Source organism: Syngnathus typhle, linkage group LG8 (genome assembly GCF_033458585.1).
Source record: "Syngnathus typhle isolate RoL2023-S1 ecotype Sweden linkage group LG8, RoL_Styp_1.0, whole genome shotgun sequence".
NCBI classification, from domain to species: domain Eukaryota; kingdom Metazoa; phylum Chordata; class Actinopteri; order Syngnathiformes; family Syngnathidae; genus Syngnathus; species Syngnathus typhle.
In genome coordinates, this window is record NC_083745.1 from 3,841,490 (window position 1) to 3,859,895 (window position 18,406).

At 43.2% G+C, this 18,406-nt stretch overlaps 2 protein-coding genes across 6 annotated transcripts in view; both read right to left on the reverse strand.

Moving 5' to 3' along the window:
• Positions 1–638: 638 nt before the first annotated feature.
• LOC133158643 (dickkopf-related protein 1-like) lies at positions 639–3,787 on the reverse strand. Of its 2 annotated transcripts, none has more exons than XM_061285960.1 (4): positions 3,449–3,787; positions 3,192–3,333; positions 2,994–3,104; positions 639–2,080 (listed from the first exon to the last, which is right to left on the reverse strand). In XM_061285960.1, exons 1-4 carry the CDS (start codon positions 3,629–3,631, stop codon positions 1,794–1,796), a joined length of 723 nt encoding a protein of 240 aa, XP_061141944.1. In that variant the 5' UTR covers positions 3,632–3,787; the 3' UTR covers positions 639–1,793. The 2 variants fall into 2 exon arrangements, with proteins under 2 accessions (XP_061141944.1, XP_061141943.1); XM_061285959.1 differs by having other exon boundaries at positions 3,192–3,336.
• Positions 3,788–5,711: 1,924 nt separating this feature from the next.
• Positions 5,712–18,406, reverse strand: part of LOC133158188 (cGMP-dependent protein kinase 1) — a 52,445-nt gene continuing 39,750 nt past the window's right edge. For 2 of the 4 annotated variants that reach the window (XM_061285194.1, XM_061285193.1), the window contains exons 8-18: positions 12,857–12,922; positions 12,100–12,174; positions 9,722–9,818; positions 9,493–9,632; positions 9,313–9,402; positions 8,829–8,970; positions 8,598–8,761; positions 8,391–8,513; positions 8,264–8,326; positions 8,124–8,190; positions 5,712–8,056 (exon numbers count right to left, since the gene is read on the reverse strand). In XM_061285194.1, coding sequence (XP_061141178.1) covers positions 7,958–8,056; positions 8,124–8,190; positions 8,264–8,326; positions 8,391–8,513; positions 8,598–8,761; positions 8,829–8,970; positions 9,313–9,402; positions 9,493–9,632; positions 9,722–9,818; positions 12,100–12,174; positions 12,857–12,922 — 1,126 coding nt within the window. In that variant the 3' untranslated portion in view covers positions 5,712–7,957. Of the gene's footprint in view, positions 8,057–8,123; positions 8,191–8,263; positions 8,327–8,390; positions 8,514–8,597; positions 8,762–8,828; positions 8,971–9,312; positions 9,633–9,721; positions 9,819–12,099; positions 12,175–12,856; positions 12,923–13,064; positions 13,774–18,406 lie in introns of those variants that run through there. The other 2 variants (XM_061285195.1, XM_061285192.1) reach the window with 2 other exon arrangements.

The following is an 18,406-nucleotide window of genomic DNA, read 5'->3' on the forward strand; positions in this document are numbered from 1 at the left end:
TGTTCAAGTTCACTCATAATGTAATGCCTGCTCCAAAAAAGCAACCTCCCGCTCCGGGTAGCAAACGCCTCCTCTAACGAGGAAGTAAACCAACAGCCGTAGTAACGTCACAGTCGATCTGCACTGAGGCGAACAAAAAAAAAAAATCACAATTTGTTGGATCTTTCTTTCAGGGAACTCCTAATTACAAACTAGCCGGTGACAGCAAAGAGTTGCTCTCACCAAGACTCGGCCGATACTTTGTTATTACCGCTCTGCTCTTACCATTTGATATGTCAGCACCCTGTCTTGTTTTTAATGTTCATCTAATGACATGCCCTCCTCCATAGCAGGATGTGGCACGCTGGCTGGGGGCTGATCCAGTAATGCCTCATTAAAAGTTTTTTTTCTTTTCTGTGTGTGCATATCTTAGTCATTTGTGGGTAATGAGCTGGTGTGGCGCGCACGGCCAAAGTATTCCAACCATGCGCTTGCTCTCAACCCGCTGATTTGTGAGAAATGGCGCGACGTGTTAAACAACAGCACTGGTAATTGTTCACCCCCCCCCCCCCCCCCCAGCCGCCTCCTCCTCTGGCCACCACCGCTGAAAAAATGTTGGCGCCTCAAACTATGTCAATAAATAGGTCAGCGACAAGTGAGGTTATTAAGAGTAGTGTTTAATAAAACATTCACACTCTCAATATAGATACCGTTTTCTTACAAAACAATATGTAACACATTTACAATGCATGCGGCACCGTGTTGTTATAATACTGGTGTTGAGCTCAAGAGTACTATTTACAACCAGGCTGAGGAACCTTTTTGGGAAAACCGATGCTAATTTCATGAACCTGTCTATGGCGTTTTATATGATATGTTAGCATTAAGCTAAGTTGTGGTTTGTTGCTTAATCCGCTTTTGTTTGGTGTCAGTGTTAGGGTAAAATTTAACTAGGAATGACAAAGAAATTTGATCTGGGTATCTTTTTTCCACCAAGTGATGTTTTTTGATAGGCAGTACGAGTGAAAACAGGTGCTAAGGAATATTTGGAAATGTCTGTTTTAATAAGTTCAAATGTGATTCGAGGCAGGCGTGAAATTGTATTAATCAGAGATGCATGTAAATATTTTCGGGTCTGGCCTCATTTTTTATCTCTAGCACATCACAATATAATACTTATGAATTAAAGGTTAGGGTCAGCAACAGGTGGATGATTTTTTTGTGAAACATCATAGTTATAAATTACCACGCATGGTAAAATCCATGCTAAACAAAAAAAATGTGTATATTTCATCTTCAAAATTACACTTCGGGACATGAAAAGCCATCTCAGATTCTAATTTGTGGTATGATTTCAGTTGAGTCTGAATACTTATCCCCTTGTGACAAACATTCACGCTTTTATTATATATATTAATTGTGTTTTAAATGTTTGCTGCACTTAAATTCTCTGGTACGTAGGTTCCCCAGCCGTCATTCACAATACAGTAATTTACTGCAATAACCGAGGCTTCAAGTTCCATAAAAACAGAAACAAAAAAAACAGCTCTGCCATTAACCGCCATGGACAATTGATCTGGACCCCCTCCTCCCCTTCCTTTCTACATCCCCTCTCATCCATTCACAGGCAAGTCCATCATCTGTGCGGGTATATCACTTTTCTCAGGAAGCGCATCTTTACTTCCTGGCGCTGTCTCGCTGTCAGCAGCGTTGGCAGGAAAGAAAGTCTTGGGTGATGGCATATGCGTGTGTGTGCGTGTATCAGTGTCTGTGACCTGTGTGTGTATGTGCGTGGGTGTATGTGAGTGCGCACGTCAGCGTCTCTGACAGGTGTGTAGGTTCCGTGCCGACGTCCTGCTGACGGCGTGCTGCTGCTGCTGTTGTTGCTGCTGCTGCTCGCCTCTCTCGGGCCTGCACGCCAGGCCGTCGCCGCAGTCGCAGCGTTGGAAGAGCTCCAGGCCGTGGGTGCCCTTGCGGCGGTGGCGCGTGCACACCTGGCCCTCGCTCAGCACCGGCTTGCAGATGCGAGACCAGAAGTGGCGGGCGCAGCACAGGCCCTCCGAGCAGTCGGCCGAGCGCAGGCACGTGTCCCCTTCCTGACCTTGGAAGGAGAACCAAATATGTCAGATGATAATGGGAAGAAAAGCCAAGAATTTAGAATTTCCTGTAGGAGCCACATGACAGCGCCAAAGCAATACTTTTATATTAGACAAGGCTTTGGCACGACAAAATGAGCAAATACAAGTTTTTTTTTTTAAAAAAAATAACAATTTGGGTGACAAAGGACAATTGAAACCCATCTAAAATCCCAGACAGGCCACAAGATGGTGGTAAAGGACTAACTAGTCTAAATGAAGACTGATATAGAAGTTCCTTGCCACCAAGATACCAAAGCAATAACTTCAAAAACAATCAGTGAATATTGGCTTGTGCACAACAATAGCAGAGACAAAAACAATTTTTAGTGAGTGTGCAAAAACATCCTTGACGCAAATGTGTCAAATGTTTCTATACACAGAGTTGATGCTACTAAAGCATCGGTGTTTTGCTCATTATCTGGCCTGAGCCCCCAAACTGCAAATAGGTGAGGATTTTTTTTTCTCCAAAAATTACAGAGGCTCCAAAATAATGTCGACAAGTTTATGAACTGAGGGATCCACAGGGCTAGCAAAAAAATCCACAAGCCTCAAACAAGGCTTAAAATTGCCTTGTAGCTGTTGGAAGATGGTGGCAAAGCACTGCTTATATCTTTGCTAACCTGAGCACAACTAGAGCAAACAGGTGAGCTTTGCTGAAGTTTTGAAAAAACATCAGCAACTAATTGACATATAGCAAGTTGGCAGGAAACAACGTAGCACTTTTTTTTTTTTTTTAAAGCAAATACAAGGTGACACTTTCAGTGAACAGTGTAACAAAAAATAAAACAAGCCCATCCATTGGATCTATTGCCATTTGAAGAACCCAACCACGGACCAAAAGAGATAGCAGGTTTTTTTTTTTTTAAATATAGTTACCTTTTACTGTATGAGCTTCAAGGATAGTGAGGGGCTTCGTGGCATGGTGCTCCTTGGTGTCGTTGTGTAAATGCCAGCCTGGTCCATCAATGTCATTCGTCTGGCAAACACCTGGAGAGGACAAGAGAAAATCAGTTTACAAGAAGGGAGACGTTGAGAGACTTTCTTTCTTTTTTCTTTTTTGGGGTGGGTGCTTACCGTTGCTGCAGCGGGTCCCGGAGCAACACATGGAGTCCCGTGCGCAACGCTTCCGGTTCTTGCGGCACGGCAGACACACACTCCGGGCGTCATTGCAGAAGTCCTCCTCGCCGCAGTCGTCGTCGTCCGTGCAAACACCTGACTGCTAGGGAGGCAAAGGGGGAGCCGTTAAAGTACGAGCATTGCGCACGCTAACCTTTACGCAATGGAACGTTTACGCGCTCGAATTCTGTCACGCAAAAGGAAAGGCAGCCTACCTGCAAGGCGTCCACGGGAAATTTGTGACTCACGCTCCCAGGCGATGAGGTGCGCGGACTGGGGCTGACAGTTACGAAGTTCTTAATTGCGTTGGAGTTGAGGACGATCGGCCCCGCGTAAACGTATCCAAGCAGCGAGAGCCAAACCGGTAGGACGCAACGCGCGGCGCATCGCATCAACATGACTGGATCCGTTTTTTTTTTTTAAAGGTTTGTTCGTGAGAGCAAAATATGGATGTCCAATAAATGCGCCAAGGAATTTCCCTCTAAGAAAGTTTTCCAGAGGAGCGTCTGTATCTCGCGTGTAGGCACGTCTCCAGTGTCGCCACAAGTGGCAGCTTGATGCTTTTATACACGCGGACCTGCTCGTCTTCCCGCCCCCTCGCAGTGCACAACAAAGACGAAGGGTGGAATTTCAAAGAGTTGCACGGAAAACGCTCATCTGTTGAGACTCCGTGTTTGGCTAATGATAACGACCTGTTAAGTCTGTCTGATGCGTTGAGAGGTCAGTGCGCAAATAAGGCTTAAGAGAAGATGAGGACTTTTGAAAGTCTCCAGAAGCAGACATCCAAGTCAACAAGGAGCTTGCCATGCAAACGTCATTAGAAATCTTCTGGAGTCAAGTTTAGGCTATTTGGATTTGTGGGCCACTTTAAATGTGATCGCAGAAACCAAACCACATGTCGAAACTAGATCATAAAATGATCAGACAGATGTGTTTAGATAGATTGATAGATCAATAGATAGATAGGCTGGGAGATTTTTCAATCTTTTTCACATTTTACCATCAACCACAAAAGTTAGATTTCGAAATGTTATTTAAATATCTACTTCAATTAAAACATAGATCTCAATTCAATTATGTATTCATGATTTTAGTAGAATCAAGATCAATAAAAATACCAATATCATCTTTTCCACATTCTTCCTTTTCCTTTGAATTGATATGAACAAATAAGCATCGCTAAGGTGTACGTTCTGTCACAAGGTTACAAATGCATTCATTTCCACCTATTTGTTTTTGCTTGTCCTTCAAACAACAATGGTAAATAGCACATTTTAATCAGAGATGGCTTTTGGTGTGCCTAAAAAGCAATTTCTTATTTCCGCGTCAGCTTTTTGACATATTTTCATTTATCAAGCCCTATAAACGTCTCGCATACCACAAAAATGAACATGTATTGTAAATCATAGCTGTGATGTTTCAGGAAAAAAAATCTGCTGAATTCACAGAAATATCTATTTACATCTCTGATTTAAAGACTTTGCATTTTATTTCATTCTATGTCGAGAAAAACAAATGTTTTGTTTCTTTGTAGAAGCTAATTCCGTCATGTTCTTTGACATTCAAGCGACTTCTGACGCCGATTAACTCTTCATTTGATCCCCTTATTTGCGGAAGGGGGGGCAATTGTCCCCCCTGCGATGACACCAAGGGGCGGACATGAATGTGTAGGATATGCAAGAAGACCATTAAGGGGTGTGAAGAGTTGACCGAATTAATAGACTTCCGTGGCGAGTCCTTTCAGGCTTGACTGGCACTTTGGAGATGAAAGGACACCACTCGCCCCCCTTGCTGAATCTTTGTCCTAGCTGTCCTAAAAGCTTCTGAAATATGTATTTGACGGGAAATCTACGAGCCTGCCTGTTTACTTACCTTGAGCTTCTTCTTCGTGTGTTTTGTGTGTCAATACGCGTAACACGACGCCATGTTGGTACGGTCTTTGACGTGAACGATAAACATGAAGATGAGATCTAAATGAGTTCTTGACAAAGCTTCACGAAAACACTTTGGTGGAGTTTAATTGCAGTAAGGCTTTTGAAGTGAAGCTTTTAGCTGCACGTTTTTTTTGGACGAAGCCCCTTTGAAGCACCATCCCTGCCCTTTCATCTCCAATGACGTGTGAACCTGTTGTCACCTCCACCAAAACTATACAATTCAAGCGAATAATAAGCTTAAATCGAGAAATATGACATATGACTCATACACAGTACGAGTCCAAACTAGTGACTCGTTTTGGATCATGGAGGTGGTGTTTAAAGCTCGGAAGACCTTGTCAGGGTCACGCTTACGGATATTCTCATTCATTAGCCGGCGCATTGGAGGCTTTTTTGGTGAAGGAGTTTCGTGGTAGGAAAAGGCTGTCATTTGACTGCAGCGCCCTCATGTGGCCACCCAACAAATTGTCACCATCACAGAAATAAATGAAATTACTGCCATTTGGTCCGGGAACGTGTGTTTAAATAAAAAAACAGAGATGGATAATTTTTTTTAAGTCTATAATTTAAAATAATCATACACGTGGCACTTTGCAAAATTAGTTTACAACAACGAAACAAAACAAAAACAACACAAGGCAAATATCTGGCAATAATGATGATGGTCCAAATATGAATCCACTCACTTTTCAATGTTTCTGATAAACCTGCATTAAAAAACATTGAATTCGGTGTATATATATATTTTAAAATGACTACTAATAAATAAACACGCCTATCATTTATTTTAGTATCAAATGGCACAGCTTTTTTATTCCTCTTTATCATTTTAATGCGGGATCTGCAAAAGCATTGACAAGTGAGCACGAGGGCTGAAAAACAAAACCCTACCTTCACATTCATCTTAACTACTTGCCTTTTTCAGTCTTCTTCCTTCAACATGGTTGTTATGAACTGTATGACATATGAAAACAAAAGTTTACAACTGCAAGTCATTCCTGCTTTCAGGATACGTGAGATTTCATAGTGACGTGAAAAGCATGTCATTGCAAGTCGTATGTGATGGATATTTTTTTTAAATTCCTGTACGTCAAGAAATGATCTTTACGATCGGGTGCGCTTTTCAGTTGTGTTCATGCAGCATCAAAAAGGCCTTGTGACGATGATTTGTATGCCGTTGATTTAAGGCACTTACACTTAATGCTCTTGACTGTCGGTGCGTGAGAGGTGACAAGGTGATGCCTTCAAAACCATTTGAACATTGTGCAGATGCCATGGGAGAAAATACAAAATATCAAATAGGAACGAAAACCAAGCACAGGAAAGGAGAGGAATTACTGTACAAAAAAAAACCCCAACAATCCGAAAAACAAAACAATCGAACCAAACAGTACTGTCATGTCACCGTCTCTTTTTTGTGGCCATGAATCAAGTACAGCACCAAAGACATTGACAGCGTGTTCACAGTTAGAGCTGTACAGGCGCAATGGAGGTCCAAACAATAGCTCAGGATTTGTCAAACGGGGGAGCCGGAAAATAAAAGCGTTAAGAGTGCATAATTGATGACACATGGAAATAAAACTATACAGCTGCGTGTTGGTTGACATCTGAAACAGGGCACTTGGAGAGTCTCCTTTCTTAGACTGCACACATTTCTTTGTACTTTTTTGTGTTCACAATGTATCTTAAAAGGGACATATTATGGAAGTTGGTGTTAGCACAGAAGAGAGTAGCATTAGCTAAAAATGCTAGCTGAGTTTGCTTGAAAACCAGAGTACACTTATCGCAAAGTTGTTGACATGGAAAAGGGGGCGGGGTTAAGGTATATAGGATCTACTATGCTAATTGACAAAGTCTAATTTGGTGCCTTGGAGATGAAGTGCTGCTCCCACAAATGAAATGGTCTTAAGATAACTTAAGCTAACTCAAAAATGTTAATTAATGCACACTGTCCCTTTTCAAAATAGAAAATGAAATTTAGTTGAATTAGCCAGACATGATTTTGTGCAAGCACTATTTATTCAGTCTGGACATGAAGGGGTGGACTTAAGCTCTGGAGTCTCAGAGTCCCCATAAATCTCCAATAACGCGACAAATAGTCGCTGGATTTGTTGTGGGTGGCGTTCAGGCGGCAACACTGAGTAGCCTTAGCTTTGTCGAAATGCCTTAACCCTGCTATCGAAATCCATTCACCTTTAACCCAAAACAGAGCAATTGTCAATCAAGTGTGCTGTGTCCTTTTTAAGACACCTCAGAACTCTTTAGAATCGAGGCAGAAAAAAAAAACTTGCATAATACGTCTCCTTGAAAATGTTCAATGCTATGTAATGCGGCAATCGGTGACATTCAGCTTAGTCGAGAGCACTTGTTGTACGACGGGAAAAGCGATGATCGGAACACAGCATTTCACATTTCCACGCGCTTATTTATCCTAAAAAATAAACAAAAACGTACACCGGCCCATCACATGGGGGGACGTGGGCTCGGTCAGCGGCTATGTTTTTTGTGCGCTCGCGCACGTGTGTATCCCTGCACTTTCTCCGCCTTCGAGCCGAGTGTAAGACAACACCGAACGTGTGCTACAGCTGTCCCACTATAAATGCTTGATCCGGGGCCACAGTGAAATAAAGGCATATCGGTGACCGCTTGCCATCCGTTAAATCTACTTCTTCTCCATATCTGATTTGTGTGATCTTTATACCAGTTAGCCACGACCACTGCATGGCCTCCACACCAACAAAAGAAGAGTTTCTTTTGGTTCCACTAGGGGGGGCTGCTTGAAGGAGAACTTCAGAAATCAACATCCCAACCCGAATTGTCGTCAGGCGGCGGGTCCTCGTTGTCTTCCGGGAAGCTGTCGAAATTACTCGTGTCAACCGCTGATGTGACCTGACGAGGGAGACCGAGATGTTATACGACAGCACTAATATATAACCATAGCGCTGAAAGAACTTACGTTGGGGATGATGGGTGGTATCAGAGTCCCCTTCTTCAAGCCCTCCCAGTTAAAGCCCTCAAACCACCTACAAGCAAAAACATATTTGGTGTCATCGTAAGCTACTGTTAGCATTAGCCACAGTATGAACATCTGCTTACTTGTGCTTTTGGATGTCTTTGACACCATTTTTCAAGTTTCCCAGTCGTTCAGAAGGATTATCCCTGCGAAGACAACGTCTTAGTTGGCACGCTACTTAGATCAAGTCAAATATAACAAAACGCTCACCTGCATAGCTTTTTGATTAAGTTGGCAGCATTTTTGGTGATTTTCTTTGGGAATTCGATCATGTCGATGCCTCTCAGGATGATGTTGTAGGTCTTCATCGGATCGGGGCCGGAGAACGGCGGGCTGGGAATACAGCCGGATGCGTAACATTAGAGAAGACGAGATTTGGCTTCTTTGAAGATGGGACACGTCTCAACAATTTGGTACCTGCCGGTCAGGAGCTCGAACATGAGGATTCCCAGTGACCAGTAATCGGCGGAGATGTCGTGGCCTTTGTTTAGGATGATCTCCGGCGCTACGTATTCAGGCGTCCCGCAGAAAGTCCACGTTTTCTTCCCGAAGCCAATTTTCTTGGCAAAACCAAAGTCCACCTAGTGACAAGACACTTAAATTCATGGGACGGACATCTGGGCCTTGGTAGTCAAGAGGAGCTCCTACCAGTTTGGCGTAACCCCTGTGATCCAATATAAGGTTCTCAGGTTTGAGGTCTCTGTAGATGATGCCTTTGGAATGTAGGTAGGCGAAGGCCTCCACCACGCAGCCTGTGTAAAACCTGGTGGTCGAGTCTTCAAAAGAACCTCTGGGAAGAGCAAAGCAACAGATTTACTTATAACCGGCGCCTTATGATATAAAGTTAATTTGTATAAATAATAATGTATGCCTGTAGGTGGTATGATATTGTCTGTCTGCATGTGTTGCTTCACCATTTGTGTTCAAATATCTGTTGCTCATAGAATCATAAGACTGTTATACAAATCGTGTGTTAGCATTAAGCTAGCGGGCATAATGGCAAAGTTATGTAGTAGTTTTAAATATGTGATTCTCTTTGTTTAATGTTTAGTTAGTAAACATGAACTCAACTGCTCTGTGAGGATCGCCAATCACGTGACAAAACATAATTTAGTAGTAAAAAAAAGCATACCGGTCTCGAAGAATGGTCCACAATTCTCCTCCTAAGCAGGCTTCCATCAGCATGTAGAGGTACTTGCTGTCCTTGAACGTTCTGTAGAGTCTGAAAACACAACAGTAAAGAAAAAATGGCTGTCGGTTACAAGAGTGACATTCAAATACTAATTGCCTTGAAAGGCAAATCGCATTATACCGAACAATAAAATCCGAGTGGGCCTCCTGCATGATGAGTTTCTCGGAGCGAATGTGCTCTTGCTGTCTGGTGTCGACGATGTGCCGCTTCTTGAGGATCTTCATAGCAAAAGTTTTGTTCTCGTCGCTCTTGAGCTGAACCTTACGAGATGGGGCAAGAGAGAAAACAGAGAGCATTAGCATGCGCAGCCAGCCGACCGCATTGGCGTCATTCACCTTCCCCTTCTTACCAGCTCCACACGACCAAAGCCGCCAACCCCAAGAGTGTCGATGATGTTGAAATCGGCCAGATTGAGATTGAAGAAAAAAGCATTCTCGGCTTCATACCTTCGTTTGAATAAGGAAGGGAGGGAAGGGAGGGAAGCGGCGGGGGCATGACAAGAAACGAGATTAGACATGAAACGAAAGGTGAAAGCCGAGATAATCCACCTTCAACTTTGACTTCATTTGTTTGCAAATCTCAGCGGATTACCTCGCTGTAATCTATCATTTATGTCCTCAAGGATGCGGAGTGCATGAATACACAAAACGAGACTCAAGTGTTCTCAGACAAGAACGCTGGACATCTGGCGCTAAGCGTGACCCCATGGAGAAATTGTTTCCACGTGTCCATCCCTGATCCCCGCACGCGGCCCGTGTTTTCGGGTTATTGTTTAATCCAGATCGAGTTTCATCAGATCAGGATCCGGATCAGCGGGTTTAGTACTTCTCGGTCTTCTTGCGGGTCGCTCGGAACATGACCCGTTTTTGCAACAGCTCAAAGCAAAAATGTTTGCCAAATTTGTGCCAACAGGTATCGGAGCTCAGTGTTTCTTACAAACAGTGGGGTAACCTAGGCAAGCTTTGTTTATTTATCCGCGTAGACCCGGTAACGAATTTAAGGGATCATTCACGCGTGGGTTCCTCTTTTCTTTTTAAATCTTCTTTATCTGGAGGGTAGCCCGGAAAAACTCATCATTCAAAAAGAGCCCATTTCTGTGTCATTACAAAGTGCCAAAATGATTGATGGCATACCCAATTACACTAATAGTAAACAGACACGACATGTGCTAAAGTTTCAAGGCCAAGACGAACGTCAAATATCAGAAGTGTTTCCGCATGTGACCAGCAGGTGGCGACATTGCTCTGTTACTGCATGGTCAGTATTCAGCCTAGCACAAAATCTCAATTCAAGGTGTATTTTTTCTTTCTTTCTTTTTTTTTTTTTTTTAAATTAGCCCTTGGCAGTCAACAATCGCACATTTGCAGGTAGAATGGTACATGGTAATGTTATACAGCTTTTTTTCTTTCTTTTTTTTTTTAAAGTGCTGTATGGCAAAATGATTTTCGACAGATAGAGTGGCACCCTTGTGGGTGATAAAAGTGTGGAGGGCGGGATGAGGTCATAAGAATAATACAATCGCCCTGAGTAGGCCAAATAAACTTTGTGCACAGTAATCTGCTTTTTGAGTCGTCAGACATTTGCAATCCAAAATTTGGAAAAGGTCAAATGAAGTTCACCTGTAAAAGTTAGAATGCGTTTTGGGTTCATTCTGAACTTTGACCCCCCCCACCCAGTGCACGTAAGAGCAAAGATACACAAAACATCTAAATACGACATTGCACATTTCAAAATAAGAACTAAAAAAACAACATGCAGCATAACAACAAAATAATGCGGCTTTCTATTTGAGGTAATCGCAGACTCCCGCTGACTGAACGGGCGGCTTGATCAAAACTAACATCTCTATTCTTTGAAGGAAAGCGCCGGTAACAGCGGGGAGCAGCTGCATCTTTACAACAACGCAACCAATTGGGGGTTTGGGGGCTACCATCGCAGCAGGATGCTGAGTCAGGCTTTCCTCACCACGCAGCTTTGATAGACTGGGTGGGTGGGGACTTCCAGCAAAAAGCTGATGCAAACTCCGGCTAAAAACGGCGCTGAGGGGACTTCGGGGAAGAAGTTTGGAATTTTAACTGAATTCATATTGACAATTTTCAAATGGAAAATAATACAATTGGAAAAAAGTAACTGCTGCATTTGGGTGGGTCGCTAGACTTTGTGTTCATTTGTAACTGTCGATTCATATTCTGGTGCCATAAAAGGTGGCAAATACAGTTTGCTGCGCCTCAGAATATGTGGCGATACATATTCATACCTCCATGTCAGTATTAATCAAAACCCGAGCGTTATCTTTGTAAAGGCAGCTTCTCGCACATTTTCCCAACTCATAGCTGAAGGTGCCTCATGACTCCTGTATTGCTATTCTCTTGTTTCCATGGCGACGGCAACACCAAGTCGCAGGTCGCCGCTTCATTTTTCTTTCTTTTTTTCAACCATCTGCTGTTATGCGGCAGACCTAAGGGTGCAGAGTCTATCTCTGCGAGCACTTTTTATTTTTTACAAACAGGCCATTAACGCCCCTGGCCAAGCTTAACGCACCACATGCCCGGTTTGTGCTCAGTTTCACCCTTGAACCTTCTATGTCAGCACTCCTTTAGTCCACATTCAGCAATTAGACTTTTATTTTTAAATGCGATTTTTAACCAAACAGGCTACATTTGTTGAAATTACTCCGTGCCCGATGGCTAAGAATGCCTTTATGTTTGCATATGGAAAGTATCTTACTTGGCTTTGGCATCAACATCCTCATGGCCTTTGCTGGATACGTCCTCCAAGCCTCCAATCAGGTGCTTAAATGAACTGCAATAAAAGAAGAGCACAGTTTGTGCGTGTGATTATTGCGGACCAGACTGTCATAACAATCGCTGCCAGTTATCATAAAATATTCATGGGGGAGTCGCTCGGTGAAGACAGAGCTAATCGAAACCAACAAAAAATGGAGTGTTGCTATTACCGTAAAACTTGACAACAAAGCTGTGACTTGCGTGCAATACAAATATAAAATGTTGTTTACTAAGACTTAACACTTCACGGATAAAGTGTTCCCTCAGATTTTCGGCTTCATTCAGGGTCAACAAACATGAGGAACACGCTTTTGCTCCCCGGCAGTCAAAACAACAAACAGCCCAGCCCGACTGTTCGCTTAGTGCCGCGTTCTGAATTCCTACACTCTCGGCACGGCTCGTCAAAGCAAAGCGGTTCTTTTCTCGAGCGTCTTGGGAAAACATTTACATGCAAATGAGACAGGCACAAAAAAAAGATGGCGGGAAGCCAGGTTAGAGAAAATGAGACGGATGTGTTTCAGGAGAATCATTAAAAAAATGCAAGTGTACCTTAAGGTTGAAAAAATACGGTCATATATTTTCACACGCTTGAGGCCTCCATGCTAGCTAGCTGCGCGGTCCCATCACTTGTTTCCAGGAACACAACTTTTAGCATGGTGGAAGCCGGCATCTGTTGTCAATAGCTGATCGATACTCACTCTCGATCAATGACGAGACAGGTGACCGCTTCTGCTGCAATAACATTTGCGGTCCTGATGTCCTCCCTATTTTGAAGAGAGAAAAAAAAAAAAAAACAATTAGCCACAACAGCCCATGTAAGAACTTTCCACTTAAATGGCTCATCAGATGTCATCCCAAAGTGGATGTGAGTCACATGACGCATCATCTGTAAATATCAGGCATTACACATTATCATATTTGAAGTCCAAGCCATCATCAGATTGACACTCTTCATCCGACGAGTTGCTCCAGTCACACGAATCCTCCGAGTCCGTGTTCCAAGAATCCATTTAACGAGCTCCGACGCCGGTCAAGTCCTCGGCTAAAACACGAACTAAAATGCGCTGCAAAAAAAGATAAGCTAACTCTCGGGCTGACATCCCGTCAGGAGATGATTTGGACACTTGAAGGGGGCTCGGCTCCGCTCCAGTGCGTGCGGTCCATCACTCACTGTGCCTCCGCTCAATTTATGACAGCCTATTTCAATGATGGTCCACTTCAACTCCCTCCACCTCCCCCTCCTGCCGCACCGACGCCTCCTTGCCCCCGTCCGTGTTCCCATACGCTCCGAATAAAGGTCACAGCTGGTGAGTTTTGATAGGTGAAAGGAGGAAGGAAGAAGACTCCAGTTGAGTTTTTGATAATAACAAAAATTGAACTCATTTCACTTTCATCAAAATTCTTGTAAGGCACCAGCTGCGATTTGGCACGACTAGTGCAAGTTGTCGGTCTACTTCACAAAGAAACTGAGAAGAAAAAGAAAAGTGTTTCCCCCTCTACAAGGGGAGCGGGCTCATTTTTAATTCATGCCACATACGTGCCAGACAAGGACACAACAAGAAAGCTGTCTTGTGCTTGGCAGACAATTGAAGAGGTCAGATTTTAATTTCAAAGACTAAAACTGTATTTAAAAAAAAAAAAAAACACCATCATAAATGATTAACTATATTATCCAAATTTTAAATTACCGTTTTTTTCCGTGTATAGTGCGCCCCCATGTATAGTACGCACCCCTAAAAATGGCATGCTGATGCTGGAAAAAAGCTTGTACCCATGTATAATACGCACCCAATTTTTATGAATTTTTTTTAAAAAAAATTTTAATTTTTTTTTTTTTTTTTTTTTTAAGTCCCAATGATCGTCACACACGCAGGGAGGCAATGGGTCCCATTTTTATAGTCTTTGGTATGGTCTTAACTAGGCTGGATGTAATTTTTTTTGTTGGCGTTGATTTCTCCGACTGCCCATAAACGCACCACCGCGCTCCGTGCGCATGGAGCGTGTTTGAAGTGAACAGCAGAGAAGAAAGGAACAAGGCAAAGTGTTGTGAAATAAAATATTACCTGTAATACGGATTTAGGTAGAGAACTGAACTCTCGCTCTTTATATAGCTGACGTGTCTTGCTCATCCGTTCTGCGCATCTGTAATGGCGGCCTCCGTATGATATCCGGTTTGCGTGTGTGCGAGAGCGAGAGAGAGCGAGAGAGAAAGCGTGCGAGAGAACGCTCAACCGTAGCGCGCCGCCGACCGCCCAACTGCACCGGGCTGGTCGATTAGTGTGACAGAGCCGTCGCTGAAATTTAGAAGATATTTTTAAAGTCCTGATGTACTTTCTAAAATTTAAGTGGACCTCAGTGCGCACTGCGCAGGGAGCTTAATTTGGTGCGGTCGCGCAACCGCAGCGCGCCGGGCGCTCACTGTCGCATTGCTTAAAGAGCGCCTTTGTGTTTTAGGATGAACAGCAGAGACCAAAGGAACAAGGCAAAGTGTTGTGAAATAAAATATTACCTGTAATACGCATTTTGTTATTTGCTGATTGAAACTGCTAATTAAACTGTGAATTGAAACTAATAGGAAGAAAACAACTCTCGCTCTTTATATAGCTGACGTGTCTTGCGCATCCGTTCTGTGCATTTTATTTCACAACACTTTGCCTTTCTTCTCTGCTGTTCACTTCAAACACGCTCCATGCGACCGCAATGCTCTCGTATCAGACGCTTGCTCGATCACCTGCTCGTTTGCTGTCCCGTGCGCGCACGAAGCGCGGTGGTGCGTTTACGGGCAGTCGGAGAAATCAACGCCAACAAAAAAAATTACATCCAGCCTAGTTAAGACCATACCAAAGACTATAAAAATGGGACCCATTGCCTCCCTGCGTGTGTGACGATCATTGGGACTTAAAAAAAAAAAAAAAAAAAATTAAAAAAAAAAAATTTTTTTTTTTTTTTTTTTGTACCCATGTATAATGCGCACCCCAGATTTTAGGACAATAAATTAGTAAAATTTTGCGCACTATACACGGAAAAAAACGGTATGATCATGATCATCACCAGTGCTAATCAAAATACAAAAATCTAAAACGGCTGCATTTAAAATCCCCAAAATAATTTTGGATTCAACTCTTTCATGATATCATTTCAATCCATGTGCTGAGCATCATTTTTATTTTTCGACGCTGATGAGCGACAGTCACAATCCACAATCTGTTACATGAGTTCATAAGCTCCCGAGCAAGCAAGTACTCTGTGTGCGTGTCACTTACTCGCCATGACGACCACGCACAACAAGGCCAGGTGATGCATGTATTAAAATAATGGTCACATAAATATGAATGCGGCCTAAGCGACCTCTTGGGTTCGTCGCATCTCGCCACACCTGTCGCCCTGCACCAATCATAATATGCCATTGCGTCGACAAGCGTCATTTGCGCACTTAAATCAGCCACTAAGCCAATGAAAATAGAAGAGGTGCTTTTTAATTAGCCCAGAACAACCATGCCGTGGGGTCGTACATACAGTATATACCAGCTCAGACGCTAAAAGCGGAGAAGAATGTTCTTTTGGAGTTGCCGGCAGTGTTGATTACTGTCGAAGGGGGCGGGAATTAACCTGGTAATTTGACAGCGATCTGGTGTCCTGGGAAAAAGGGCTATAAAAATAGACGAGCACGCAGCCTCGCTCGATGCCAAATGGCAACATGAGAATGTAACAAGTGATTTGTACTCCACTCCACTGCCAAATACCGAGACGGTTAAGGACCTTTTGCAGGATGGGAAAACACAATGGAAGCAGAAGAAAAGCATTCATCTATCCATCTCGCAAGCTAGCTAGCTAGCAAGATCCGTAGCTGCCTAGTTCAATAGCCAGATGGTGAGCTAGCTAGCTAGCTATGTGAAGCTTTGAAAAGCGCTTTGGGGTAAAAGTACATTCCATTTAACATTTATTGCATCCTGTTGATTTAACAGTAAAATTGAAAGCAACTGTTGAGTGGTACCAAAAGACAGAGAGCAAGGAAACCACGACAAGGACACGGCAATGAAAGCCTCAGAATGGACTGAATTGATTCCAGCGCTCTTTTTATTTCTCCCTGATGTCAAAAGTCGGAGACGCATGTGACAACTCCGACCGACAGGTGCTTACGAGGGTATTTCACATGTTGAGAATTTGCCGCTAAAGCCTGAGCTGGCTTGAAATGCTTGACGGAGCTAACCCCGCTTCATCCCTCAATTCCTTCAGCCTCTATTCTGAAAATAAAGTACGGGCCCACGGGTAACGCTGACAAGCTGCTGCTGTTCATGCTTGTGTTATCGCACTCAGAATGATTTCGGATTTTTCTTCTGTCACTGCTAAGGTGAAGAAGCGCAATGACGTAACAGGTTGTTTTTACTAGTTTGACTCTGTTAAGGGGTGTTGTGCATTTTAGTCACGCTTCACAAAAAATACACAACAGCACCGCCAGAGGTCAAGGTGATCCTTGCACAGGCTGTCGAAGGATAATCACCTTATCTCAAGAAGTTCACACCTCTTGACATGTTGTTAGCGACATCCAAACAGTCAGAGGACATCCATAAGGCATTCCTGCCATTCTACATGTAAGACCTTTCAAAAAAAAATCATGTAACCTAATCACTGTGCAGCTTAAAATCGCATACATGCCGTCTCCATTAGCAGGAGAACTCGCTTTGATTTGTAAACACGTTCTCCTTGCGGATGAAAGGACGGCAGAAAGACAAGAGAAACCTTTGAGGGGGGGGGTTCTGTTGGCTTTCATACACGTAGTTAACTTTCTAATTAGAGCCGAAGGGGGGAAGCGGATATTCTGCAAGCCCTCTGATCAAAAGCCTGCCTTGCAAGATGGCCGCCATCGGCCGTCATTTACATTTGGACGAGACGCAGTCATCAAAGCTCGGCCGGCACAAGACGGCGCGGCGGACAAAAGGGACGTTAATAAAAGATAATAATAACAGCATCCTCATTGTGGCGTGCGGATGAAGTTGCGTGAATAAACAAACGGTGAGATGATCTTTGAAATTGCATTCTGGGAAAACATTTCAAATGTAAATCTGCTCATTGTGTTTCGGTACTCTCGTGGTGAACCGTAATAAAATAAAAAAATTGGACAAGTTTGTCATTGAAGTTTGACCTACAAAGTGACTCACTAAAATGGCTGCTTCAAATCAAAATGGAAGACTAACTGTAAAAAAAAGACAAAAGACAGTGGTAGCTCAAGACTTTCGCACATCATATCTTTTTTGAATAGTAGCACAGATGCCAGATCCATTAACAAGCTGTCGGGCTCTGGGTCAGATTTCAATTTGGACCAAGATCCGACCTATCCTTGTCACTCATGTTGCCCACGTAATCTTTCATTGCGTCATTAGTCAGTAACATATGGCCAAAATCAGGCCATCTGCACCACACCGGCTGTCTCCATATGCGAGCAAGCAGTCGAGGGGTTAACATGGGGAAATACAGCGTTGAATCGTAGTCTGAAGAAGAATAGTCGATAAAATACTGACCTTTTCTTAGTGTGTTTCATCCTCTCAAAAACTACGTTCTCAGTCTTCAAAGTGATTATTTCCTGCTCATGAGTTGGTTTTGTTTTAGCAGTGACACGACTGACCAGAAGATGGCAACATCCTCTTTTTACAGCCGCCTGCTTACATCCAACTCCAGTTCCTCATCAAGGCAAACAAGCTCGACGGCAGAGTAAAAAGCGCTTTCAGGGCCCATCTGCGCCAGACCACATATTTTATTTATTGTTCTTAAGTGTTCTTCAATACAAAAGTGTTTCTGATATGACTCAGTGTGTCTGCAGTGGCCGTGGAAGACTTGAGGCTTTAGAGTAGACGCAGTCTGGCTGTTTGCTGCGCGTGTGTGCGCGTGCTCGAATTAGCTCTCCGCAGATGTACTGATATCTTTTTCTCACCAGTTCTTGCTGATGAACAATACGTGAAGATGAAGATGGTGATACCCGGACAAAAGAAAAACAGATATAAATGCAGGAATAGATTGTTGTTTTAAGTTGTAATATTACTATTCACCACTAGATGGCAAAGATGTCTTAGCTGTACTTACAAATGGTCTTATACACGCTAATGGAGCAAGGATATATTTTATCTGTGGTGGTGGGGGGACAAGAATATTTCAAGGACTGCCCAAAAAACAAATACTAAATTTACAAACCCAAAGAATTCTTCAGAAAACACTGATGAAGATTCATTATATGTTCCCTACATGGGAACCCA

What these genes read in the sequence shown, in the direction of transcription:
- LOC133158643 (XM_061285959.1), bottom strand. Translation starts at nt 3,631, where the DNA reads ATGTTGATGCGATGCGCCGCGCGTTGCGTCCTACCGGTTTGGCTCTCG. An exon ending in CGGGACCCGCTGCAGCAACG is followed by an intron (nt 3,105 to 3,191) that starts GTAAGCACCCAC and finishes TGTCCTCTCCAG; the next exon opens with GTGTTTGCCAGACGAATGAC. An exon ending in TGAAGCTCATACAGTAAAAG is followed by an intron (nt 2,081 to 2,993) that starts GTAACTATATTT and finishes TCTCCTTCCAAG; the next exon opens with GTCAGGAAGGGGACACGTGC.